The sequence below is a fragment of the Suncus etruscus genome, chromosome 3, assembly GCF_024139225.1.
Source record: "Suncus etruscus isolate mSunEtr1 chromosome 3, mSunEtr1.pri.cur, whole genome shotgun sequence".
Lineage (NCBI taxonomy): Eukaryota > Metazoa > Chordata > Mammalia > Eulipotyphla > Soricidae > Suncus > Suncus etruscus.
Genome location: NC_064850.1, coordinates 42,725,104 through 42,752,982, shown reverse-complemented (window position 1 = coordinate 42,752,982; position 27,879 = coordinate 42,725,104). Strand labels below are relative to the sequence as shown.

Below are 27,879 nucleotides of genomic sequence, written 5' to 3'. Positions count from 1 at the left end.
TGTGGTCAGTGTGGTGTTAGAGGTAGCACAGGTGAGTGAGGGAGCACAGAGGATGGGGCCCCTGGCCCGGCCGGCAGGGAAGCAGGGAGGGCTTCCTGGAGGAGAGGATGACGCCTGGGAAGGCTAATGCTGCAAGAAGCGGTAGGCAGTCTTGGCAGAGGGGACGGGGAGTGAGAGACACGGCACATCTGGGGGGGCCTTTGGGGGTCGGGGTCCCGGTCCAGGAAGAGCAGTGGCGTGAGCCGTGGATGGGTTCGCCGGAGGGGGTGGGGGTGAAGCAGGCAGTGGCTGGCAGAGGGCCGGCTGGGAGGCAGCGTGGAGGCAGCGCCCCAGGACGGGGCAGAAGGGTGCAGAGTGCGAGGAGGGCGCGGCGCCCTCAGCAGGGCGGGGGCGGGGGCGCGGGCTGCCAGCCGCGGGGCTGCAGCGTGCATAGCACGGGATCCAGCGGCTTCAGCGTGGCCTGTTCCTGAAGCCCGAAGCGCTGCCCGGGGACCAGGCGGAAGTCCAGGCGCTGCAGCAGCTTCGCCATCACCACCTTGACCTCCATCTGGGGGCGTGGCGACACGGGGCGGGGCAAGGATTCGGGGCGTGGCGAGACAGCGTGGGCCAGGAGGGCGTGGCAAATGGGCGTGGTCAACCGGTCGGGGCGGGGCGAGGGCGTCAGGGGCGGAGTGGGAGGAGTGGAAGGAGGCGTGGCAAAGCAGGACTGGGCCGGAGGGGCGGGGCTATATGGGGCATGGTCAGCTGGACTGGGGCGTGGTCAGGTAGGGCGTGATTTGCTGGGCGTGGCCAGGTGGGAAGGGACGGAGCGAGAGGGGGCGTGGCCCGGCGAATCGGGGGCGTGGCCATTTGGGGGCGTGTCTTGCTGGGCGTGGTCATATGGGCGTGGCGTGGCGGGGACGGGGCGAGTGGCCATATAGGGAGGGGCAGGGCGAGATAGTCGGGTGGAGCGAGATGGGGCGTGGTCAGACGATAATGGGGCGTGGCCATATGGGCGTGGTTTAGGAGGGCCAGGGCCAGGTAAGGCAGGGCGAGCCGGGGGCGGGGTGAGACGGGGTCAAACATGGGGTCAAATGGGGTCCCCCCACCTGGCCATCTCACCTGTGCGAATTGCTGCCCGATGCAGGAGCGATGGCCCAGGGAGAAGGGGAAGTAGGTGAATCGTGGCCTGCAGGGAAGGAGGGTCAGAGGGAGGCATCCCTGGGTTCCTTCTGGGGCTCCCCTCCCAGTTGTGGGGACCTGCGCCCCTAAGGCTGAACCCCGCCTCCCCAGGACCCGAAAATTCCCATCTCAGGGAGACCCCGGCTACTTGCTGTGTGACCTTGGGCAAGTTGCCTGTCCGCTCTGAACTCAGTTTTCTTTCCCAGGAAAGGGGCCACTGGGTGGGTTTCCCAACTGCTTCCCAGAGGTCTGCAGCGCTATGTGTGGAGCCCAGGGCCCATCGAACTGTCCCAGCACCCCCACCCCGCACCTCTCCACAGGGGTGTGAAGGACACTTACTTGGGGGCCTTGGGACTGAAGCGGTCGGGGTTGAAGGTCAGCGGGTCCTCGAAGTACGTGTCCATGCGCCCCATCACGTAGGTGCTGAACTGTTGGCCAAGCGCTCTACTCGCCTCTGCCCTCCGCGGGATCCTCACCCACACCTCCCACCACCTGCACCCGTGCACTGGGCATTCAGACCAGAGGAGCCCCCTGACTCCAGACGACACCCCCTCTCTCACTCAGGTGGGGCCCTGAGAGTTTCAGAGAGAGGAAGGTAGGAAGGAAGGAAGGAAGGAAGGAAGGAAGGAAGGAAGGAAGGAAGGAAGGAAGGAAGGAAGGAAGGAAGGGACGGAGGGAGGGAGGAGGGTGGGAGGGAGGGAGGAGGGAGGGAGGAAGGAAGGAAGGGAGGAGGAAGAAGGAAGGAAGGAAGGAAGGAGGAAGGAAGGAAGGAAGGAAGGAAGGAAGGAAGGAAGGAAGGAAGGAAGGAAGGAAGGGAAGCCCCGGGAGTATGTTACAGATGGGGAAACTGAGGCTCGGGCAACTTGTCTGAAGTTGACTGCAGAATGAGGCCAAGGTGGGACTAGAACTTGCACCTGACTGAGCCCAGTTTCTCCTAGTCACTGCCCAAGGCTCTCTCTGGTGGTGGGAATAAGTAATACAGGTGCCAGTTGGGCGTTTTTTAAATTGGTTTTGGACCACACCCGTCAATACGCTGGGTTTATTCCTAGTGGTGTTCAGGGATTATTCCTGGCTCTGTGCTCAAGAATCATTCCTGGGGGCCAGGTGGTGGCGCAAGAGGTAAGGTGCCTGCCTTGCCTGCGCTAGCCTTGGACGGACCGCGGTTCGATCCCCCGGCATCCCATATGGTCCCCCAAGCCAGGAGCAACTTCTGAGTGCATAGCCAGGAGTAACCCCTGAGCTTCAACGGGTGTGGCCCAAAAACCAAAAAAAAAAAAAAAAAGAGGGCCCGGAGAGATAGCACAGCGGCGTTTGCCTTGCAAGCAGCCAATCCAGGACCAAAGGTGGTTGGTTCGAATCCCGGTGTCCCATATGGTCCCCCATGCCTGCCAGGAGCTATTTCTGAGCAGACAGCCAGGAGTAACCCCTGAGCACCGCCGGGTGTGGCCCAAAAACCAAAACCAAAAAACAAAAACAAAAAACATAAAAAAAAAAAAAAAAGAAAAAAAAAAAGAATCATTCCTGGTGGTGCTCCAAGGACCATATGGAATGCCGGAGATTGAAGCCGGATCAGTCACTTGCAAGGCGAACACCCTCCCCTCTGTGCTATTGCTACTGCCCCAGTTTAATTTTTTAAGGGCCATACCCCAAAGTGCTGAGGAGGGGCTGGCAGCGCCCAGAATGGGAGCCTGGCAAGTGCACTGCCACATGAGTCCTCACCATGATCCCACACCCACCAGCCTGGCACCCCCACACAGGGGCATGGGCTAGAACTAGAGCTGGTCCTTGGGATGCTGGGCATGCGGTGGGGCCTCGAGTAAAACTGAGCCACTTGCCTGAACAGCCCTATCCAGCCTTCTAGCTCCCACTAGATCATAGCTCGGATGACCCCATTCTCCAGTAGCCCTTTCTGGGTTCACTGAAACTGATCAGGGCTGAGTTGATCTCGTTAGGGGTGCACAGAGCAAGAGAAAGTATCCCTTTTCTGGTGGATGAACCATAGGGCACGGGATCTGCTCGTGTTGGAGAAGGTGGAAGACCCACCCCCTCAATCCCCGCCAATGGGTCTCTGAATTGGGCTGGGAGACACTGGAAAACGGGGTGGGTGAGAAATGGGACAGGAAGTCCAGCTATCAGAGGCTCCTGATGGCCAAAGGGAACACTCTGTGACCACTGGCAGAACCTGTAATATGCAACGGGGTTCTCAATAGATGGGGAACAGGGCAACCACTGTATGTGTGTGTGTGTGTGTGTGTGTGTGTGTTTGTATGTGTGTAACATGCAGGTGCTGTCCCCCTCACAGTATTTGAAAGGTGGATTCAGAGACCTTTCTTTCTTTCTTTTCTTCTTTCTTTCTTTCTTTCTTTCTTTCTTTTCTTTCTTTCTTTCTTTTCTTCTTTCTTTCTCTTTCTTTCTTTCTTTCTTTCTTTCTTTCTTTCTTCTTTTCTTTTTTCTTTCTCTTCTTTCTTTCTTTCTTTCTTTCTTTCTTTCTTTTCTTTCTTTCTTTCTTCTTTCTTTCTCCTCTCTCTTTCTTTCTTTCTTTCTTTCTTTCTTTCTTTCTTTCTTTCTTTTCTTTCTTTCTTCTCTTTCTTTCTTTCTTCTTTCTTTCTTTCTTTCTTTCTTCTTCTTTCTTTCTTTCTTCTTTCTTCTTCTTCTTTCCTTTCTTTCTTTTTTCTTTCTTTCTTCTTTCTTCTTTCTTTCTCTTCTCTTTCTTTCTCTTTTCTTTCTTTCTTTCTTCTTTCTTTCTTCTTTCTTCTTTCTTTTTTCTTTCTTTTTCTTTCTTTCTTTTTTCTTTCTTTCTTTCTTTCTTTCTTTCTTTCTTTCTTCTTTCTTCTCCTTCCTTCCTTCCTTCCTTCCTTCCTTCCCTCCCTCCCTCTCTCCCTCCCTCCCTCCCTCCCCCTCCCTCCCTCCCTCTCCCTCCCTCCCTCCCTCCCCCTCTCTCTCTCTTCTCTCTCTCTCTCTCTCTCTCTCTCTTTCTTTCTTCTTTCTTTCTTTCTCTTCTTTCTTTCTTTCTTTCTTCTCTTTCTTTCTTTCATTTTTTTTTTGGTTTTTGGGCCACACCCGGCGGGTGCTCAGGGTTACTCCTGGCTGTCTGCTCAGAAATAGCTCCTGGCAGGCACGGGGAACCAGACGGGACATCGGGATTCGAACCAACCACCTTTGGTCCTGGATCGGCTGCTTGCAAGGCAAACACCGCTGTGCTATCTCTCTGGGCCCTCAGAGACCTTTCTTGACCCAGGTATCTGCCCCTTAAAAAGAATACTCAGTGGACCCCCAGAAATCGCCTTCTTTCAAGTTCCCAAAGCTCTTCATTGCTGCCCCTTGGGTGATTGAAACCCAAATGGGAGGCTCTGTCAGATCTGAAAGGCTCTTCCCCAGTGCATGTGGGGTACATGTCCATAGACACACATGCACACAGAGGCACATGTCCACACACAAGCATATCCACATGCACAGATACCATATATTAGCACCCATGTGCAACAGACACATGTGTCCACAGACATGTTATACACACATGTCCACCCATGCACACACAAGCATGCATACACACAGAGAGGGCCGCTTCTGAAACAACAGGGCTGTGGCTGCATGTGCTTTGGGGGTGCAAATGGGTTGAGGGCGGGCCACATGGTGCAGAAGGTTCTGAGCGAACAGCCCCAGAACTTGGATTCTGGACAAAAGGGGCTCAGCTCTAAACAGGACCAGCTGTTCTGTCTCTCCAGCAGTGGGACTGCAGGAAGGTGCCTGCCTGGATCTGTGTCCTCAGCAGTAAGTGTTGGGGGGAGACCTTGGAGTGGAGGACTCAGGCTGTCAAAGGGCACAGCACTGGGGACCCAGACCCCTCAGCAGCAGCAGGTGTTGTGGGGACCCATGACCAGTGGGTAGTTGTCCCCCTCTTTGACTGAAGCAGATGAAAGGAAGCAGGTCAGGGACTCTTGGAAGAGACAGACCCTCCTACCAGCAGTGGGAAACTTTTGGAGACACCTATCAGCAGTGGGTGTTTTGCAGAGCCCCTACCAGCAATGAGTGTTGTAAGGAGCCCCTACCATCAACAGGTGCTGTGGGGAGCCCCTACCAGCAGCGGGGTGTTGCTGGGGACCCGCACCCCATCGATCAGGGTCTCCTCCTCTAGCAGACGGAAGGTGCCCCAGGCTGGCGGGTACAGCCGCAGTGACTCCTTGAGGACCTGCAAGAGTCATCGCAGAGAAGATGGTGAAGGAACCCCATCACCAGGACAAGGTCCCTGGGAGGTGACTGCATCTGTGCTCCACCCCTCCTGACAGAGAGGGAAACTGAGGCTGGGAAGGAGGGGTTGTAATGGCCTCCCTCTGGTCAACCTCAATACCACCTCTGAGTCTGGCTGTGCCGGGACAAGGAGCACCAAGGCATTTAACCTAGATACCCCAACAGTGCTTCTGCCCCCCAACCCCAGCATGTCAGAGCCACAGTCTGCACAGCTGGGCTGGAGCGCTTTAATCTCTCCAGGATTCCTGCAGGATGGAAGGGTTTGGGGTGCTGGACCACTCCGAATCACTACATCAACTAGAAACCTGAAGCACCCCATACTGGGGTGGGCCCACAGGGCACCGAGGCAGGCACTGTATCCCCAGGTACCTTCAAATCTGAGACAAGAACTGTGTCCCCCAGACTGTGTCCTTACCTGGGACAGGGACTGTATCCCCTGGGTCCTTCTTACCTGGCTCAGGTACTGCAGCCTCCCCAGGTCCTCGCAGTCCAGGTGCCTCTTGGACCCGATGACCTCGTCCACCTCAGCCTGCAGCCTATGGGCAGGCGAAGACACTGACTGTTTCCGGGTGGCTGTTGTGATGGCGATGATGAAGGTGAAGTTGAGGATGAAGATAAACATGAGGATGAGGATGGAAATAAGGATGAGATCAGGATGAAGATGAATTTCAGGATGAAGATGAGGATGAGGATGAGTCTGAAGATGAATATGAGAATGTGGATGAGAAGGCTCTCCGCTCCCTGCCTCTCCACAGTGGGGGGCATCCTGCTTTCTTTCACTGCTCACCCCATACAGGATGCTCCTCCTGTCTCCCACACCCCCCACAGCCACCTCAGGACTGGCCTGGAACTTTGCCAGGCTCAGTTGTGGGGGGGACACCAGTCGGGTGGGCACCCTCCTTTCTGACTGAAGCAGATGAAAGAAAGCAGGTTGGGGACACTTGGAGAGGACAGAGAGGAGATGGCAGGAGTCTGAGCACAGAGGGGAGGAGGAAGCAAAGGAGGGAAGAGAGATAGGGAGGATAAAGAGGAGGAGAAAGGAAAGGGGAAAGTGGGAGGGAGGAGGAAAAGTGAGGTGAACAGGACGATGGGGAAAGAGGAGGAGAAGATGGAAGGAGGAGGGAGAGGAAAGGGTGGGGAAATAAAAAGGGAGACCATAGGAGGGGTGGGGCGAGAGGAGAAGGAGGAGGAGATGGGAGGAGTGAGGAAGGAGAAAGGAGTGGGAAGGGGAGAGGGGAGAGAAGAGGAGAAAGGAAGGGGCGGTTAGGGGGTGAGGGAGATGGAGGGGAGAGAGGAGAACTGGAGGTGGAGAGGAGGGGAGTCCCCTCAGAAGCAGGGCAAGCTCTTCCAGAGAGGGAACAGCTGGGAGTGACAGGAGAGCACTTGGTGGGTTCAGCTGCAGGAGGTGGGCCCAGCAGGGTAGGGGTACCCCTTGCCCCCCTTTACCCCACCACTGTACCTGGCCACGATCTCCGGCTGCCGTGACAGCTCCATCACCGTGAAGGCCAGGTGATTGGCTGAGGTCTCGTGGCCTGTGAGAGGGAAGTGCAGACATGGGTCCACTGTGACCCCAGCTGTACCCCCCGATCAGGCTGGGCAGTTATCTAGTGTGGGGGTAGGGTGCAGAAGGCCCAGAGCTGGGCCCAGGCCCCGCTGTGAAAGTGGGCCCCAAAACTCTGCATAGTCCCTGCAGGCCTGGATAGACCTTAGATGAGCAGAGCCAGGCTAGCCCAGGGGACCAGCAGAGAAGGCTGGTGTAAGAATGTCCCTGCAGGGGACAGTGTTCTTAGTGACAGCCCCCAGGTCCTGCACACTGGGCCCCAGAGACACATCCACAGTTGACATCAAACTGGGTGCTCTGGGGTGGCTGCCCCATTGGTAGGGACAGTATGAATGTGGGGTACCCCCACCTGATAGTTGCTATGACAACTATCATAACTATGCCATGGCACCAGATCCCATAGAGCTGCTCCAGAGGAAAGTTAGGCTCAGTCTCCTAAGGACTCTGCATGGTGGGGAGAGCTGTGAACTGGGGGCTAGATGCAGCCTTAGCGATCATGGAGGACTTCTCACAGTGAGAGGCATACCCAGGGCGTCCTGAAGAACACAGAGGAGTTTTCTGTGGCCAGACACATGGCCACACTGACTCCATCTTGCATGTTCTGAGCTGTGCAGACACGTTGACAAACTTCCTTCTATCCTGTGGCCAACTAGAACCCGGAACTGGTGCCTGGCAGGATGAATCGAACCTCCCCGTTTTTGTTTGGTTTCTTTTGGGGTCACAACCAGTGATACTCAGGGCTTACTTCTGACTCTGAGCTGAGGGATCATTCCTGGTGCAGATCAGGGGACACTAGGGGATACTGGGGACCAAACCCAATTGTCTGCGTGCCAGGTAAACCCTTCCCATGATCCTTTGCTCCAGCCCCTGCAGGGATTTTTTTTTAAATTCTTTTTGGTTTGTTTGTTTGTTTGGGGGCCACACCTGGTGGCTCTTAGAGATTACTCTTGACTCTGTGCTCAGGAATCACTCCTGGCAGGCTCAGGGACTATATGAGATGCCAGAGATCGAATCTGAGTCAGCTGCATGAAAGGCAGATGCCCTCCCTACTATGCTATCGTTTCAGCTCCAACAGAGATTTTTGTTTGTTTGTTCTTTGGCCACATCCAGTAGCTCTCAGGAGTTTTTCCTGGCTTTGCGTTCAGAAATTGCTCTTGGCAGGCTCAGGGGACCATATGGGATGCTGGGGATGAAACCTGGGTCTGTCCCAGGTCAGCCGTATGCAAGGCAGACACCTTACTGCTGTGCTATCTCTCTGGCTCCGAAACCCTGGTTCTGTTCTGTGTGAATATGGGGTGAACCCGAGATTCTGGTTCAGTGACTATGGGGCTGAACCCCTGAGTCTGTCTCTCTGTATTTGGGGGTACATGAGCCCCTCCCTCCCAACTGCTGCAGACTCCCTGAGCTACCCACCAGCGATGAAGAAAGTGACGAAGTTGTCCAGGAGAACCTCGTCATTGGGTGCTCCCTCTTCGGCTGAAAGAGGAGGCTGGGGTCAGGCGGGGTACGGGGTCCCTTCCAGCCCCTCTGCCCCAGCGCCCACCTTTGAGCAGATGCGTGAGGATGTCGGGGGGCACGTGCTCGCCCCGCTGCAGCGCCTCACGCCGGCCCTGCACACAGTCCTTGCCCACCTGGCGCAGGAAGCGGATGCTCTCGCGGATCTCCCGCAGCTGCTTCCAGTGGCCTGGCAGGAACTGAACGGGGGCTCAGCTGGGGGCGCACGGGGCATCTAGGTGCCCGACCCCCCAGCTGCAAGGACATGGGAGAAGGGGAGAAGGTTCTAGAAAAGAGGAGGCCAGAGTGATAACAGCAGGGAGGGCGCTTGCCTTGCACGTGGCCAACCTGTCTGTGTTCAATCGAGGGCCACCTGAGCACTACCAGGAGAGTAACTCTTGATGTCAGAGCCAGGAGGAACCCATGTGACCACTGGGTGTGGCAAAAAAATTAAAATGAGGGGCCGGGCGGTGGTGCTAGAGGTAAGGTGCCTGCCTTGCCTGCGCTAGCCTTGGACGGACCACGGTTCGATCCCCCGGTGTCCCATATGGTTCCCCAAGCCAGGAGCAACTTCTGAGCTCATAGCCAGGAGTAACCCCTGAGCGTTACTGGGTGTGGCCCAAAAACAAAAACAAACAAACAAAAAAATTAAAATGAAAAGAAATGCATAGATGGGGCCGGAGAGATAGCATGGAGGTAAGGCGTTTGCCTTGCATGCAGAAGGTCAGTGGTTCGAATCCCGGCATCCCATCGGGTCCCCCGAGCCTGCCAGGAGCAATTTCTGAGTGTAGAGCCAGGAGTAACCCCTGAGCGCTGCTGGGTGTGACCCAAAAATAAAAAACAAACAAACAAACAAACAAAAAACCCAAAACAGAAATGCATAGAGGAGGGCCCGGAGAGATAGCACAGCTGCGTTTGCCTTGCAAGCAGCCGATCCAGGACCAAAAGTGGTTGGTTCGAATCCCGGTGTCCCATATGGTCCCCCGTGCCTGCCTGCCAGGAGCTATTTCTGAGCAGACAGCCAGGAGTAACTCCTGAGCACCGCTGGGTGTGACCCAAAAACCAAAAAAAAAAAAAAAAAAAAAAAAAAAAAATGCATAGAGGATAGAAATATATAAAAGGGATGGAGAGGGCCCGGAGAGACAGCACAGCGGTGTTTGCCTTGCAAGCAGCTAACTCAGGACCAAAGGTGGTTGGTTCGAATCCCGGTGTCCCATATGGTCTCCCGTGCCTGCCAGGAGCTACTTCTGAGCAGACAGCCAGGAGTAACCCCTGAGCACCGCCGGGTGTGGCCCAAAAAAACCAAAAAAATAAAAATAAAAATAAATAAATAAATAAATAAAAGGGATGGAGAGATAGCATAGCAGCAGGGCATTTGCCTTCCAGGCAGGATGCCTGCCAGGGTGATTTCTGAGCACAGAACCAGGAGTAACCCCTGAGCACTGCCAGGTGTGACTCAAAAACCAAAAAAAAAAAAAAATAAATGTATATAAGGTGGGGCCGGAGCAACCGCCTTGCACAGGGTCAACCTGGGTTTGATCCCTGGCATCCCATATGGTCCTTCAAGCCTGCCAGGAGTAATTCCAGAGCACAGACCCAGGAGTAACCCCTGAGCACTGCCAGGTGTGACCCCCCCAAGAAAAGAAATGTACAAATGGACACTGAGGGAGTGAGTGATGAGAGTAGCCCCTCAACCAAGAGGAAAGGGGAGTGGGATTCACAGCTGACAAGATGGGGCTGAAGGCTCAGAGGTGAAGTCCTAGGGTAGTAGGAATCAACTCAGTGCCTTTTCCTCTATTTCCTCCTCCGTGCCTGGAAGAAGGTGAGAGCTGGAGCTGGAGCAGCTTTCTTGGGACAATGAGGCAATTGCAGGAGAGCAGACATGTGCTGGCCCATAGCTTCCCTGGGTCCCCAGGCGCAGGGGTTCTTATACACAAGGGAAAGATGACTGACGCCCCTGAGGCTCTGTGCCTCCCTGTCCTAGACAGGTTGAGGCTTCTCGGCGTGCTGAGGCAACTGCGTGGGGGCAGGAGTACTGTACCTTGGCCAGGGTGTTACGGGACGCGGAGATGCCCTCGAGGATCAGCTTCACCTTCTGGGAAAGAGGCTTCTGGGCGCCCAGCAACATGCTGGTCTCCATGCCAAAGGCTGCCTGGGCAGAGGGCAGGACACGGGAAGAGCAAAGAGCCAGCGGGGCGTGGGACACCCCCTCTTTCCTATCACCATGAGCACCAGACAGTAGCACGTGGCCAGGGACCACTTGACCCACACTATCACAGCTCAAATTCCCTGGATGAGGTTTGGGGGGTCCCCTGAGTATTCCCTGCTTCCCCAGATAGTGCCTGTCCTCTCTAGGGACCCTGCCCTGCCACCACCTGTCTTTTTCTCACCCAGCTGCTCCTGGCTTTGCTTCCCCAGTGGAGCTGATGGAATCATAAAGGGTGTCAGGGCACCCCACACTATTCCCCTCCCCCCCGGCTCACCTGCACCCCTCACCTTGGCGAGGATGTCCATGGTGGTGCAGGTCATCATGTCCTGCATGGACACCGGTGTCTGTCCATCTGCCTTGGCTTCCAGAATCTCCACCAGCTGCTCTGCTTTCTCATTGAATGTCTCCATGAGGTTGACCAGGGAGCTGGGGACCAGCGCTACTCTCAGTAGCCAGCAGCCTCCTGGCACCCATAAACCTCACTCTGCAGAGAGGCCAATGTTCTGGGGGGGAGGTCAGGCAGGTCCACAGTGCCTGGATGGACACTGGGCATGGGATCTTGAGGGGACAGTCCGGTCTGCCCTGAACCCATCAGATCTAACCTCCAGGGACAGGCAGGTGTGAGAAGAGGGGATTAAGATGGGAACCCCTCCCTATCTTTTTTCTTTTTTCTTTTTGGGCCACATTGCCAGTGTTCAGTTTACTCCTGGATCTGCACTCAGACTCAGGAATCACTCCTGGCAGGTTCAAGGGACCTGGAATGCTGGGGATCAAACCCAGGGTCGGCCGCATACAAGACAAACGCTTTACCTACTGTGCCCATTTTCTTTTTTTCTTTTTTTGTTTTTGGGCTACACCCAGTGACGTTCAGGGGTCACTCCTGGCTATGTGCTCAGAAATCGCTCCTGGCTTGGGGGACCATATGGGATGGTAGGGATCAAACCACAGTCCGTCCTAAGCTAGCACAGGCAAGGCTGACATCTTACCACTTGTGCCACCACTCCAGCCCCACATTTCCTGTTTTCTTACTCCACCCTGGCCCACCTGGCCTCACAGACCGAGACACCCCAATCTACCCCTGTAGCACCCCTGAGCCTAATTCCTGGAAAAGTGAAGCCCCCAGAATCAGCACAACCATTTCCAGGATGATGCCAAAAGTTTGGAGGTCTGGACTCCTTTCAGGATGGTCAGAGGGAATTCTGCATGTTTGTGGCTTTTATTACTAAAGGTCATTTGAGGATTCAAGGAGATGGGGAGGCAGTGGCCCACACTTAGCATGTGCCAGGCCACAGGTTCCGCCCCTCTCATCCCTCCGTGCCTCTGGTGGCCCCTGTGATGGTTAAAACTTTGGGTTTGCTTTGGGGCTACACTCAGCTGTGTTCAGTCAAGGCCAATTCCTGGCTCTGTGCTCAGGGGTCACTCCTGGTGATGCTCAAGGGACACTATGGGATGTCAGGGATTGAACCCAAATTGTAATTGTGCCAGGCAGAGCCCTGATGCTGGCTGTCGCTTTGGCCCATGACAAGGCAGCCACAGAGACATATCTGGGACAGTGGCGCATCTTCCAGGGATTAGGATGTCGGCGACAGTAAGGGTTGTGGGCTGATTTATTTCATGGGAATAAATGGCCTCAGGGTGGGGTGATAGGGTGACGAAGTGATGGCGACTTTCCTTTTGGGGACCCCCAGGGATGAGAGCCTGAGTTTCTGCAGGACCAACAGTCTGGACCATATTTAGAAAAGTAGGATTGGGGGAGGCTGCGGGTGCCCAGGGCATGAAGGAAAGGTAGGCAGAGGGGAGGGTGTTGGTTTTGGGAGATCTTCTGAGCAATGCACTAGGAGAGATAGAGAAGGTCAGAGCTGGGTTGGGCTATGCCTACAGGCCTGCCTGGACGAGGTGCGGGTGGGGTGGGGGATAGGGGCTGGGGGTGGGAATCCAAGTGCATGCTTAAGTGCATCCAAGTGCATCCAAGCTGAAGCTTCTATGCTCCAGCTGACCTTGAGAGGCTGCCCAGGCCCCACAGGACCTCATGGGTTCCCAGAGGGACAGGAGGGGCCCTAGAAGTATGCAGGGCTGGGACACAGCCCAGAGCTACTATACAGACACAAGGCTTCCCCCCCTCAGGCTGCATCTACTCCCTGTCTCTGTTTCTAGTTGTGTGTTGGTGCCGGGAGCTTCCCCATGTCCCCCGGTGGATTTGGCCTTGTACCCCTAAGCTCTGCCACCCCCACTTCACGAACAGGAGCCTCACAGTGGGGAGCCTGGTCCACCCCACCTGGACCAGGACACAGAGACAAATGGCATGGCGTGTCCTTGATGGTTGAGAGGACATGTCACACCGGCACATGCATCTGCTCATAGGTATGTAAAAACATGCATACACTTTAGTGTACACATTCACAGCACAAGCTCATATGCATGCACTTGTACATGTCTGTTTGGATATAAGAAACACCATGCACATCAATAAACTACATGTAAACACATGCATGTGTGTACACATTCATGTGAAAACACACAGACATGCATAACCACCGCACACATGAGACATGTGCACGTGTGTGATCACATGTAACCATACAATGACACATGCAGATGTGTGCACACCACGATGCGCCTACGTGTGAGCAAAACACTTGTGTCACATACATGTGTATGCCCATGTGAGCACACGTGCACAGCCACACATTCTTACATGCCACATATTCATGCATAACTGTGTGTTCATATATATATATTTAGTCACGTACTCACATCGAAGTATATGCTGACATGCACACACCAGGGACTCAGACAACCTCAGGCTAAACCCTGGCTTCAGATTTTCCCAGAATCTCCCAAAGGCCAAGCGAGCCATGAAGAAACAGAACCTTCCAGAAAGCAGGCGATGCAGAAGAGTATGACATGCAGGATGCAGGACTTGAACAAGCAGAATCAGAATGTGGCTGAGGTGGCAGAATAGTGTGTTTCCCCATGGTGCAGGGCCAGTGTGGGTATCCACTAGGATGGTTTCCTGTCAAGAGTCCTTGCTCTTAGGACACACACAGGGGCTTTGTCTCAGTGCTTTTTAAAATGTTCTTTTTCGGGCTGAAGAGATAGCACAGCGGTAAGGTGTTCGAGTTATACGCAGCTGACCCAGAACAGACCTGGGTTTGATTTTAGGCATTCCATATAGTCCCCTGAGCCAGGACTAACCCCTGAGCACTGCCGGGTGTGGCCCAAAAACCAAAAACAAAAAAAAATCTCTTTATCTCTAATTTATTCTCTCTTCAATCTATATTTATATAAAAAATATAAATATTTATATATATTTATATAAAGTATATTTATATAAATATATATACAAGGTCAGAAGCCAGATAGATAGTATAGTGGGAAGGGCATTTACCTTGTACACAGTCAACCCAGGTTCAATACAGTCCCCTGAGCACTGCCAGGAGTGATTCCTGAGCACAGAGCCAGGAGTAACAACTGAGGACCAGTGGAGTGGCCCCAAAACAAGAGAGGAAAAAAGAAGACAAGGTACATACACAGAGGGAGCTAGATGAGCTGAATCTATTCATATAGACACCAACCCCCCACCCCAAGAAATGTGGCTGCCAGCATAGGGCCCTTAAAGAGGAGCCAGAATGTTTCACCCTGTTACCATCTGGCCCACAGCCTCAATCTGACACACTGGAGTACAAGTGGACTACAAGACCCTGCCAGGAGCAATTTCTGAGCATAGAGCCAGGAGTAACCCCTGAGCACTGCCGGGTGTGACCCAAACAAAAACAAAACAAAACAAAGAAAAAGAAAAAAGAAGACACATCTGGCCTGCCCTGGGAGAACATAGCAGAGATGCCCAGCCCTCACTGTGGGTTCCCCAAGTCTTTCCCTCATGCTGCTAAACATCAAAGGTCTGTGCTGCCAGTGCTGCCAACAGGGGAACCTTGGTACCATGCGGCCACCTGACCTGGCAGCTCTCGGGGGGAACAGGAACCCTCAGTCCTCAGCCTCAAAAACCAGGGCAGACTCGGGCCTCTGCCTGAGGCCTGACTCGTGTCGGCCTCAAGATTCCCTGCATCCCCTGACCCTGTGTCTCACACTCACCTGCGGCTAAAGGCCAGGTCCATGACCCGACGTTGCTTGTGCCACCGCTCATAGTCACACTCAGACACCAGGCCTTGGCCGAAGAGTCTGTGGGGACAGACAAGCTCGTCATGAGTCGAGAATGTTCTGGAACTGGCCCATACGTGGAAACGAATGGTGGCACAACCTGCCAGTGAGGAGTGACTCTGAGACAGCCAAGGGGATAAGGAGGTTGCCCTGTGGTGCTCTCCATGCTAAAACATAGATCAGTGGGTTTAGGGGAGACAGTGACATGGTGTCCACATACCCCATGTGCATGCAACAGAACAGGGACGAGAGGGTGTCCTTTGGGGGTGATTCTCATGCTTGTCCCTCGAGGCAGCCCTGTATCTTGCCCCCCTAAAGGCTCCCTACTCCCAGGGGTCCTCCCAGACTCCTTTCCAAGCCTTACCTCTCGCCAAACACCGTCTGGATGGCATGGTACATCTTGGAGTCCTTATTGTACTTGGTAGACATCAGGAACTTCTGCATGTGCCCAAAACACCAGCCTGAGCACCAGAGTAGGAGGAGGGGGAAGGGGTGCTGCAAAGGCTCTGGGAAACCACACCCCCAGAATGCCCCCTTGCCCTGGCTGAGCTCCCCGAGTTTTGTCACCACTCTGGCACTCAAGCACTGTGTGGGAAGCAGGGCACAGAGATGTGCAAAATTCTTCCAAGGGGGGAACTCCTCATATCAGGGCTCACAAAGTTTCTAAAGCAAGAAAAGGCAAGAGATGCTTTAAGCAGGAGCTAGGGATGGGTGAGACCTGGAACAAGGGATTCTGGGGGCCATGAACATTGTTGTCAGTGCCAGTACAAGAACAGAAGTCAGGAGGACTGCCTGGAGAAGGTGGTCTTCCCCAAGATAAGCAGCAAGGCTGGGGAACAAGATAGATGACACCTTGTGAACCCTCGTTTGTGTGAAGACCTGCTCTAGCCTGTACCTCCTAGGACATATGAAGGACAGAGCCCACTTCAGGGGTCACTTTCCTATGAAAGTGCCGAGAAATACCCAAGCACCTGGGAGGCTTGAGCAATCCCAGGGCACATTAGCCCCCTGGTGTCCATCCCATCCTGAAGTGCAGGGGTAACCCTCTAGGACTGCAAGGTACAGAGTAGGAAGCAGGCTTCCACACCCTGGGGAGGTGGCTCAGAGCAGAGTGATGGCTTTGCAGGAGGGTTGCCCCAAGTTGGATTCCTGATTCATGGATTTCATTCCCTAAACAGCAGCTCCACCCCACCATAGCTGAATGTGAGTGAGGGTACCTGGACTAAAGAGGCATGAGTCTGGAGCCGCCTATGGGCAACTCCACAAACACCACAAACACAACCACAACCACAAACCCAGACATAGACACAGACACACCCCAAACCACAACCACACAAACAGCCACAAACATAGCCGGAGTTTCAGAGTCAAAATTGGACTTGAGTGTAAGAACAGCAGACAAATACTGGCCTGGCACACGGCCAACCCTGGTTCCATTCTCAATACCACATGGGGTCCTGGAGCATGCCCAGAGTGACACCCCTCTCCCAGGACAGCCAGGTATGGCTCAAAACTAAAGCAAAACTCCTTTAAGCTTGTTTTATTTTGTTTATTTGTTTTGTTTCTGGACATACCTGGCAGTGCTCAGGAGATACTCCTGGATCTGCACTCAGAAATTATTCCTGGCAGGCTTGGGGACGACATGGAATGCTGGAGATTGAACCCAGGTTGACCACAGTGCAAGGCAAACACCCTCCCGGCTGTGCTATTGCTCCCACCCATGATTAAGTCTTCTTAAACATAGTTTTCTAAAGAGATAGAGAGGAGGGTGAGGGGGAACTTGAGGATCGAGCACTGGTGGGTTTGGAGGTGGAATGTTGTATTGGTAGCCTGAAACTTTATGAACAGTTTTACAAATGCTGATTTCGCAATAATAATTAAAAAAATATTAGAAACAACCAATTTCTAGTTGGAGTCAAAAAGGAACCCTCATACATCGGTTGTGTGAGTGTCACCTGATTTCTAAAAAACAGTAAGAAAACTCAAAAAAATATGAGTAGAGGGGCCAGAGAAATAGTGTGGGGGTAAGGTCCTTGCCTAGCTTGTCACAGACTTGGATTTGATCCCTAGAACTCCATGTGGCCCCTGAGAACTTCAGATCACTGTGTTCTGTGAACACAGAGCCAGGAATAAACGCTGACTATGGTTACCCTATTTTCCGGCGTATAAATTTTGCAGTTACAACATTGGTTTAGGCCTATATTCCCTGTATCAGACAGAACGTTCCTGTGCTGCAACTGTATGTACCACAGTGAGCCAATCACAACAAGCAAAGGTTCAAAGGTTATACTGTAATAGACTTTCTCTCTGACACTGGCCAATCTGAGCAGGCTTTTTACAGTGTAGATTCAGGTCCAGAACATTGTCTAATTTGCATGCACAAAAAGCCTGCTTGGATTGGCTGAGTTAGAGAGCCTGTCCGAGCAGCCTTGCAGTGATTGGTGCAGGATCGAGTTGGAAAATTCGTTTTATGGCAATATTCAGGCAATTTTCCTTTAGCGGCATATTGAAACATTTTTCGGGATATACTCGGCGTATAAGACGACCCCTGATTTTTGGTTGACTTTTTTTTGTTTCAAAAGTCGTCTTATACGCTGGAAAATACGGTAGGTATGACCACTCCACCAAACAAAAAACATACCGAAACCAAAATTAAGAGCTGAGATTCCATATCAACTAGCTTCAAGAATACAAATGCCTTTTTTTTTTTTTTTTTTTTTTTTGGTTTTTGGGCCACACCCAGCGGTGCTCAGGGGTTACTCCTGGCTGTCTGCTCAGGAATAGCTCCTGGCAGGCACGGGGGACCATATGGGACGCTGGGATTTGAACCAACAACTTTTGGTTCTGGGATGGCTGCTTGCAAGGCAAACGCCACTGTGCTATCTCTCCAGCCCCTAGAATACAAAAACCTTAATTCAAAAATATAAACCCACCCCAGGGTCACTGCAGCATGTGGTACAAATAGCCTGTATGTGGGAATAAGAAAAATGTGCAAATATGGATGAAAGGATAAAAATGTTGGGATACACACACACACTGAACAAGAAAAATGTACAAAGATGGGTGAAAGAATAAAAATGTTAGGTTATACACACACACACAGGAATACTATACAACTGTAAACAGAGGAACGCTTGAGATTGGCTGAAACTTGGATGAAATTGGAGGGGATAATATTAATCAAAATACATCAGATCCAACAAAATACTGTATGCACTCACCTGTGGAAGAGAGAGACAAGACAAGGAAGAGATAGCAGCAGGCATAATCCCTGAGCACAGAGCCTGGGGTAAGCCCTGATCCCTGCCAGAAGTGACCCCCAAGCACAGAGCCAGGATTAACTGACCTCTGAGCACAGAGCCAGGAGTGAGTCCTGAGCACTACCAGGAGTGGCCCCAACCCCCTTCCCTGCAAGCATCTCTCCACACCTCTTCTCACTTAAGCCTCATCAAAGTCTTCGCAGCTCCTGGCAACAGCCAGCTCTGAACACTTGTCTGTGTTGGAAATGAATTTTCCTTTCAGCAAAGGTATTTTTAACACCGTGTCAGAGACACTGGCTGCCCCCCGCCTCCCACTGGGGCGGCTCTGCTGTGTTGATCCTCCTTGGTGCTGCCGCGGGCACTGCCAGGCAGTGGACGCCCCCACAGTCTGCCCGGCCGCCAATGGGAGGCGATGGCTCCAGCCTTCATTGAGCACTTGCCGGGGAGCCGGGCTAGCCAGATGGCTGGCACTTTGCTTCCGCTCTGTTCTTACAACCAGGCGCCTCCCCGCCCCCTGCCTTTTGTGGAGGAGCAAAAACTGGGGCCCTGGGGAGCTGAAGAGACCTGTGTAACACCCCACAGCCTGTGGGCGGCAGAGCCCAGATTCGGGGATCTGGCCCTCTCCACAGCTGAAGGGCCTTTCTCGGGGACCACATGCCTCTTTATGGGCCAATCCATGCCACGCAGCAGGGTGTCTTCTTGTGTCTAAAGTGGGTCTGGAACGGAGAATGACTTGGGTTGGACAGACTGGTATGCCTGGAACCCAGAGTCGGTCTTATGCCAATAAACTTCTGGGGTGAGGCCTTCTTGTAATCAGGCCAAGGATTTTTTTTTCCGTTTTTCCCATATTTTTCTGGACTGATGGCAAACAACGGCGATTGCCACTGTTACACCTTTTCTATATATTTTTTCTCTTATCCTTTAAGGAAAAAATTTTACTGAACTTAAAAACAAATAACTAATAGAATGCCTGTTTCGAATACAGGTAGGGATGGGAAGGGGGGAGGGTGGAATGTTACACTGGTGAAGGGGGGTGTTCTGTTTGTGACTGTAACCTGACTATGATCATGTTACTTAAATAAGAAAATATATTTAAAAAAATAAAGAAGAAAATTAAGAAACATAAAAAAAAAATAAAGTGGGTCTGGACAAAATAAAATATGTGGGGCCACAGTGATAGCAGTGGAGAAGGTGCTTGCTTTGTACACGCCAATCTAGGTTTGATTCCCGGCATCCCATAGGGTCCCCAAGCCTGCCAGGAGTGATTCCTGAGTACAGAGCCAAGAATAACCTCTGAGCATTGCCGGGAGTGACCCTCAAACCAAAATACAACAAAATAATATGCAATAAAATGTAATTTGTATGGCTCAACAAAAAGCGTTGCAAATGTGAGGTCCTGGATTAGATTCCTGGATCTACAAGAAAATGAGAAGAGGGAGTGGGGTCTTGATGTGCTCCTTTCCCTGTGACAATGAATTGGGATCACTAAAGGGAGAGAGGTACAGACTGCAGGAGGCCAGAGTTCAAGCCCTGGTACCATAGGCTCTGCTAAGCATGCCTGAGAACAGCACTGAGTACAGAATCCACTGAGCACAGATCAGTGTGGCAGACACACCAGAAACCATTGTTTTGGGGTACCTAGAAAAGTACATGCAGGGCTACAGCAGGAGTACAGTGGGGAAGAAACTTGCCTGGTACCAGGCCACAGAATTCTGAACCTTGACATCTGCATGGTCCCCAGCCCCACCAGGAGTGAGTGACCCCTGGGCACAGATTTAGGAGTACCCTGAGTACCACTGGGTGTGGCCCAAACCCCCCAAAAAAAGAAGATAAAAGAAATGTGTGTGTAAAAGTATCTTTAGATTCTGGATTTTTTTGTTGTTGTTGTTGTTGTTATTGGGCCACACCTGGTGGTGGTGCTCAGGGGTTATTCCTGGCAGGCTCAGGGCTGCTATGGGATGCTAGAGATTGAACCCGGATTGGCTATGTGCAAAGGCAAGGAGGAATGCTGTGCTATGGCTCTGGCCTCAAGGATGCTTGATTTGAATTCGAGCATCAATACTTCATTCCCATCAAAGCCAGCAGACTGTCACCCACGGCACAGATGGAAGAACTGAGGCTGAGAGTCTTTACGAATGAACCACATAGGCAGAACTTGGGAGCCCTGAGAGCAAAGTCCCCTCTGGCCCCACACTGCACACCCCGGGCTGGTCGGTGTTAGCTCCAAATCTGGCACCAGTGCAGAGGACTAGACGGGAGCCCTGAATGACCTACCTTGACAGACTCGGGGCTCGTGACGATGACCGAGGTTTGGTGGAACACATTTACCCTCACCACAGGGCCGTACTTCTTGGCCCTGGAAACCGAAGGAAACGGGGGTGTGAACAGAGCAGAGAGAGAAGCAGCCCACCCAGGAGGGGCCCAGCTCTGGCCTGTGCCCACTGAGGCTCTGCCCACCTGGCCCCCAACTCAGGATTGAATCACATCCCAGAGCCTCAGCTTTCTCACCTAGGAAATGGGCCTGCTGGGGCTAGGGCCAGAGCACAGCAGGGAGGGCATTGGCCTTGCATATAGCTAACCCAGCTTCAAGCCCTGGTATCCCCTGAGCCTGTCAGGAGTGATCCAGAGTACAGAGTAACCCCTGAACATCATTGATTGTGGCCCCAAAACAAAACAAAAAACCAGCATCCAAAGATACTTTTTTTTTTTTTTTTTGGTTTTTGGGTCACACCCAGCAGTGCTCAGGGGTTATTCCTGGCTCCAGGCTCAGAAATTGCTCCTAGCAGGCACAGGGGACCATATGGGGCACCGGGATTCGAACCGATGACCTCCTGCATGAAAGGCAAATGCCTTACCTCCATGCTATCTCTCTGGCCCCAGATCCAAAGATACTTTTACATACACATTTCTTTCTTTTTTCTTATTTTATTTATTTATTTATTTTTATTTTTGAGCCATACCCAATGGTGCTCAGGATTTACTCATGATTTGATTCTGTGCTGAAGGGTCACTTCTGGTGGGGTTTGGAGCATAGGGGATGAGGTGATCCCTGAGCACTGCCGGTTTGACTCAAAATCAAAAAATAAAAAAAGATGAGAATAAGGAAGAAAGGAAGGAAGGAGGGTAGGGAAGGAGGGAAGGAAGAAAGAAGAATGGAGAAAAGAAGGAACAAGGAATGATGGAAGAAAGGAGGAAGGAAGAACAGAGGATGAAAAAAAGTAGGAAGAATGGAAGGAAGGAAGGAAGGAAGGAAGGAAGGAAGGAAGGAAGGAAGGAAGGAAGGAAGGAAGGAAGGAAGGAAGGAAGGAAGGAAAAAGACACTCGGGAATGGGAAGGGGGACAAGCCTTCTGCATTCCTCCTTGTTCTCTGAGAGTGGTTGTGCCTGGAATGGGCTCATCTGAAAGGATTACCACACCACCACCACCCCAGGGCTGGGATTTCTCACCCCCACCTGCTGACAGAGGGTGCTAGAAGTTATGCTGAAGCCCCCATGCCACGCTAACCCTTGCTCTAGGCTCTCCTTTCATCTTGGGGCAGAGAGCAGGCTGGTCAGGCCATGCCAGGAGCAGCAGGCAGAGCCCAGGGGCCCGGACACATGGCGGCACCCACCAGTCCAGGAAGACATCCTGTAGCACGCGGCCGTTCGCCTCATCCTTCTTCCAGAAACAGGGCAGGTGGCCTAGGAGAAAGCTGGGAGACAGGGCGGGGAGGGGGGGCTCAGGCCAGCTGCAGGGGTGCCCCGCAGCCCCAGGCAAGGCCCAGCAGAGCAGCCCCATGGCCTGCCAGGACTGTGCTGTGGGATTCTGCTGTGCTGAACCGGGGGCCTCCACCCCAGCCCCATAGGGTACACGGGGTACTCCAGACACAGGAATCTGGAGGCCTGGTTTGGATCTCCCTGTCCACCCACGGGGTCATCCAGGCTGGTGAGGACCAAAGGGTGCTAGAGGATCCTGAAAACAAAGTGTGTGTGTCTGTATGAGAGAGAGAGGGGGGGGGGAGGCAGTAAGGGAACAGGTCCCACCATAGGCATCCAGAGGGGTCACCCCTCTGAGAAGGGGGTGTAGAAGCCTGGAGAAGGGATACATGTGGCTGGTCAGAGAAGAACAATGGAAAGGCCAGTGCAAAGGCCCTGGGGTTGGAGCATGTTCAGACCTTCAGGGTTCAGTCAGAAGAGTGATGGGAGTGAATGGGGGAAGTTCTCCTCTTAAGACGGGTTCCCCAAGGTCAGAAATACATTATCTATCTTCTTCTGGGCTACAGGCTTGGAAGACATGTCAGGGTATTCTGGAGGCCAGCTCCTAACTTGGATTTTTGGGGGACACTTCATGCAAAGTATAACACTGAGTAGGTGGGGTCCAGGCCTGAAGCCAGGAACTTGGCAGGGCTGAGGGGAGCAGAGGAGGAGGCAGAGGTGAGCCAGGGCAGAAGAGAGAAAGCGAGAGGCCAGGAAAGAGAACTTGGGGAAAAGGGTGAGGCCTTTACTGGGGTCGCAGAAGACCCAATGGACTGGCAATCCTGCCCTTATCTGCCACCTGAGGCCCAGAAAGGTGAGCCTGTACCCCGAGTCAGGCCTTTACCCCAACTCCCAAGACTCCTCTGAGCTGTGCCTCAGTTGCCCCAGAAGTCCTTTGCTCATCACCTCTCATTAGTCCCCCATAGTTCCTGTCTTGGGCTCAGTCCTGAGCCAGAAACTGAAGTTAAACTGCTTGGCAGGCTTGGTGGGTACTGGAAGGAAGCCTGTGGGCAGCTACTAGGCTGGAGCTGGACATCCAGGGAGGAACATTTTAGAATCCTCTGCAGATAGAGGATGAATAAGGCCCACTACAGTGTATGAGTGTCCACAGGGGACTCCAGGCCAGAGGCACTGTCATGACATCAAGAATGAGCCATCTAGGCTGGAGAAATAGCATGGAGGTAAGGCGTTTGCCTTGCATATAGAAGTATGGTAGAATCCCAGCAGCCCATATGGATGCCTGCCAGGAGCGATTTCTGAGCGTAGAGCCAGGAGTAACCCCTGAGTGCTGCAGGGTGTGACCCAAAAACAAAGAGAGAGAGAGAGAGAGAGAGAGAGAGAGAGAGAGAGAGAGAGAGAGAGAGAGAAGAGAGGAAAAAAATGAATGAGCCATCCAGGGGCAGGAGCGATAGCACAGTAGTAGGGTGTTTGCCTTGTACGTGGCTGCCCAGGATGAATCTGGGTTCAATCCCCAGCATCCCATTTGGTCCCCCTAGCCAGGAGTACATTTCTGAGTACATAGCCAGGAGTAACCTCTGAGCATCACCGGGTGTGCCCCCCCCCAAAAAAAAAGCCATCAAGGGGCAGACACCATAGCACAGTGGGTAGGGCATTTGCTTTGCACGCAGCTGATCCAAGTTTGATCCTCAACATCTAAATCTAATACGCTTCCCCGAGTCTGCCAGAGGCGATTTCTGAGTACAGGGCCAGGAGTAATCCCCCTAGTGCCACTGAGTGTGGCTCAAAAACAAACAAACAAAAAAAAAAAACACCCCAAACATTCAGGAAAACAGGCAGGTGATCCAGGAGGTGTAGACCCCAAAGAGAGCAAGCCAAAAGGAGGGGTGACTCGACCCCAGGCTTGGGGGTGGGGGTGGGTGAGCAAGACAGCACCGAGTATAGACCACGGGCTTCGGTCTTCCGAGGTTACTGGGGTTGACCACAGCAGGTGAACAGAGTAATGAGGGGTAACAGGGAACAGCACGGAGGAACTGAGGGCCCAGAGGCAGGCAGGCTGGGGATGTGGGGGTGCAGAGAGAGGGGGCAGCAGTTGGAGGGGAAGAAATGGGCTTTTTTTGTCATGTCTTATATAAAAATGGAATGAGGCGGAAGACAAAAAGCTGACAGCGTGGGAAGACGAGGGGCTGGGCAGCAGGAAGGGGAAGGAGGGAGTGATGCCAGAGGGAGGGGAGCCATGATGATGGCCGCAATGCAGGAGGGTCAGGCTGTCCCCTTCACTCTGGGGAGGTGGAATCAGGAAGGATGGCTGTGAGGGGCTTGGGAGGGTGCTGAGTCTCCCACAGGTGGCTGCTCCCCACATTCCCAGCAGTACCTGCCCATGACACCTTCCCATGACAGTTTCCAGAGGAACAGAGCTCCTTGGTCATGCCCCAGAGCTTAAATTCAAGGTAGGGGCTCTGGGTTTAGACCCTTGAGCTTGGCCCCTGCCTTGAAGCAGGGGGAAGGACGGAAGGCCTGAGAAGGACACCCCCAATCCCCCATGTAGGGTTCCTGAGCCGAACAAGAAAGGGAAGCAAAACTGTTCCTTCTCATTCCTGCAGGGGCGCCAGGGAGGCAGGAAAGCTGATGTCAGACTGGCTGGGTAGGAAAGGGGTAGAAAGATGGGATAAGATAAAAGTGCATTGGGTAGGACCTGATGGAGAAAGAGAAGCCAAGCCCCCACCCCCATTTTCCCTAGCACTGCCCTGGGCGCTAGGGGTCCATGCTTTCTCTGAACTGCGAGACAGGGTCCATCAGCGGGGAGGAAGGTAGGTCCCACAGGTCTGGACTGTGCCTCACACCAGAGGGAGGGATGGTGAGAGCTGGGCTGAGGTGCCCTTTGGGGGGTTCCACCTGGCCAGGGACTACACCCACCCCACAACACCCAGGCTCCAGCTTCAAAAGGCCCTCGCTTAGGGGTTAGAGGATAGCACAGCAGTAGGATGTTTGCCTTGCACACTGCCAACCCGGAACAAACCTGGGTTCAATCCCTGGCATCCCATATAGTCCCCCAACCTGCCAGGAGTGATTTCTGAGTGCCAATGAGTGTGGCCCAAAAACCAAAAATAAATAAATAAATAAATGAAAAATAAATAAAATAAAGGCCCTTAGCCAGGGACCTAGATTATGTGGTCCCTTAGGAGCAGATGGAAATTTCTACCTACCTGAAGGATCAAAACTCAGGGGCAGGAACAATAGCACAGCGGGGAGGGCATATGCCTTGCACGTGGCCAATCCAGCTTTGATCCCTGGCATCACATAGGATCCCCCAAGCACCACCAGACCAGGAATTATTCCTGAGTACAGAGCCAGGAGTAGCCCTGAGCGCTACCAAGTGTGGCCCAACAAGCAAGCAAGCAAGCAAACAAACAAACCAAACAGAACCATCATTTAGTTTCACTTCCTCTCGAAACCCCCAGCCCAGCTTGATTCCCTTCACCTTATACAAACAAGAGCCAATTCTGACTAGATTCCAATTTTCCTCACCTTCACCCCCAGGAGCTCAGCAAAATCAGAAAGGAGAGACTGACACGTGGATGACTCTCGCAGGCACCAGCACCATGAGAGAAGCCAGACACCTCAGGGTGCTGTCCCGACCTTCCTAACCCACTTCCAGGAAATGCCCACCGCTCAGGCCAGGCAGAGCTAAAAGGAAGCTGATGAGGAAGGAAAGTTCCTGGCCTCCAGAGCAGGGGGTATGGAACCTCCTTGTAGGGCAGTACAAAAGTTCTAGAAGGAGTAGTAATGATTACACAAATGCTGAATTGTATTTAATACAGCTGCAGGGAAAATTGCATGAGCATACTTTTATTTGGTTTGAAACACACTTTTTATAAAATAAAAGGAAAAGGGACCGGAGAGCTGCAAGCTTGCAAGCTGCACAGTGGGGAGAATATTGCCTTGCTTGCAGCTGACCAGGGTTTAATCACCACATCCCATAGGGTCTTCTGAGTGCAGAGCCAGGAGTAGCAACTGAACACAGCCTTGTTTGTCCTCCACAAAATAAATAAAGAAAAGAAAAAGTGTGGCAAGAAGGACTTGGATTTTTAATACTGCCTCCTTAAAGTCCTCTCTGAAAAGCATCAGGACTTAAGGGAAGATTGTGGTGACCAGACAGGTATAAATCCATGCAGAATGCTGCATTTGCAGCCCATTCTAAATGTGTGTTTACCTAGAGAACTGGGGGGGGGGGGGCGAATCCCACCAGCCAACCTTGTATCATTGTATATGGGGCTGCTACCCCCCCATCTCCATCTGCCAGATGTCGGGGACACAGCAGAAAAAGAGACAGGCACAGCTCCATGGGAGAGACAGGCACTTAGAAGCCGCTGCACGCGGCATTATAGCATTATGCAATGCTCATCTGGATGCCTGGAGTAGATCAAAGGAACTGAATACGGGGTGGGTGTTGGGGGAGAAGGTAGCACTCCAGGTGAGGAAGATGGGGTCCAGGGAGACAATTCTCTAGCAAAATGGGAGGAGAGCTGCAAGAAGAATGGGGAGGGAAGACACCCCCACCAAGTGAAAGAGGTCACAGGGAGGAAGATGGGGAAGCACCTGGGGGGAAAGGTGGCCTCCCCCGGGGTCAGGGTCGCAGGGTCGCAGGGCCACAAAGCTTTCTTGAAACCTGTCAAACAGGGATTCCAGGGATTTGGGCAACTAACAGCAGGGAGTCTGGCTTGTGCTGGAGGTGGGTGCCTTCCAGAATGTTCACACAATGAGGCTTTTTTTTCTCAGTAAGTGTTTATTCATCGTTTATTCATTCGTGCAATAGATTAACAGCACCTGCAACAGACCAGTTGCTGGGGGTACCCAAGTAAACACATAGCGTCCTATGGTGGTGGTGGGTTCACATCTCAAAGGTGGGGGGGGGGAGACAGACAGCAACAGGTGAGAGGAGGGGACTTTAGGGGAGAGAGCACCCTAGGGAGAACATTCAGATCTTGGAGAAGCGAACCAGTGTGTGTGTGGGGTGAGGTGAAGACAGAAAGACACAGAAAGGAAAGAGACCAGTGCTAGGTGGTCCTGATGGTGCGTTGTGGATGGGGGTGGCTAGTTGAGTACCTAGAGTACTTCCTTGGCATAGTCAGACTCAGTGTGGAAGGGCCCAGAGAAGCCTTTGGAGCTGCAGGTAGGTAAGCTGGGGGTATGGGGTGAGGTTGGGGTTTGGGGGGTGTACGAGGGTTGGGGGCGGGGCCAGGCTCAGAACTGAAAAAGGCTGCAAAGACAGGTAGGATGCACGGACAGGATGGGCTCAGCGGAGGCTCAGAGGAATGAAGCCCGGTTGCGTGCGTTCTCAGTCCAGTGCGCGCGCCACCCCACTGAGTGACCAAAGTTCCCGACGGCCGCCCCACTTTCAAATCCGAGCTGACCCCGCTTTTTCCATCTGGGCTTCTCCCAACCGCGTGACCTTGGGCCAGGTGATTTGGCCTCTGCCAGCCTGCCTCAGTCTCCCGGTCTGCACGATGGAGGGGCAACGATCACGATGCCTATCTAATGCTGCCCACCCCAGTTGGTGGGGCCCCGCGAACGCAGCGCGCGGTGGGCGCCGAGCAGCTGCGGCGGCTGTGAGTAATTCGTTACTAAGAATAGTTAGCGCCCCTTTCCCGACCGCCCCGCCGTCTCCGAGCTGAACCCCCGGCGAGGCTGGACCCCCGGCTCGGAAGCGATCAACCCTCCCAATATTTCCAGCGCCCCAATCTAGGCCCCCCAGCCCAACCCAACCCCACCGTTACCCCTGCTCACCTGGGCCGCGGCGGCCCGGGGATGTGCTCATAGCGGCTGCGAGCGCGATGCACGAAGGTGCAGCAGAGGCCGAAGGCGACCAGGACGGCGCTGCCGAGGAGCAGCAGCAATCCGGGGCTCATGGCTCCGAGGCCCACCAGGCCCGGGGTTGGAGGGGCTCGAGCGCCGGGCACCGAGGGGGGCCGACTCAGCTGTCAACGCCGCGCGCGCCCGCCTCGGCCCCAGGCCAGGCGCGACCCAGCTCCGCCCCCCAAGCACTAGACTCCGCCCCTCTCCGGCTGGCCCCGCCCAGGCCGCTTGCTCTCCGCC

General features: G+C 53.3%; 1 protein-coding gene across 1 annotated transcript; it reads right to left on the bottom strand.

The window, feature by feature from the left end:
- Nucleotides 1-27,791, bottom strand: LOC126003561 (cholesterol 24-hydroxylase). The gene is made up of 15 exons (XM_049769834.1): nt 27,571-27,791; nt 21,702-21,782; nt 20,366-20,447; nt 15,196-15,269; nt 14,766-14,852; nt 10,961-11,099; nt 10,506-10,616; nt 8,514-8,664; nt 8,384-8,446; nt 6,869-6,941; nt 5,861-5,945; nt 5,240-5,350; nt 1,501-1,589; nt 1,102-1,168; nt 1-547 (listed from the first exon to the last, which is right to left on the bottom strand). Exons 1-15 carry the CDS (start codon nt 27,690-27,692, stop codon nt 377-379), a joined length of 1,506 nt encoding a protein of 501 aa, XP_049625791.1. The 5' UTR covers nt 27,693-27,791; the 3' UTR covers nt 1-376.
- Between the last annotated feature and the right edge of the window lie 88 nt (nt 27,792-27,879).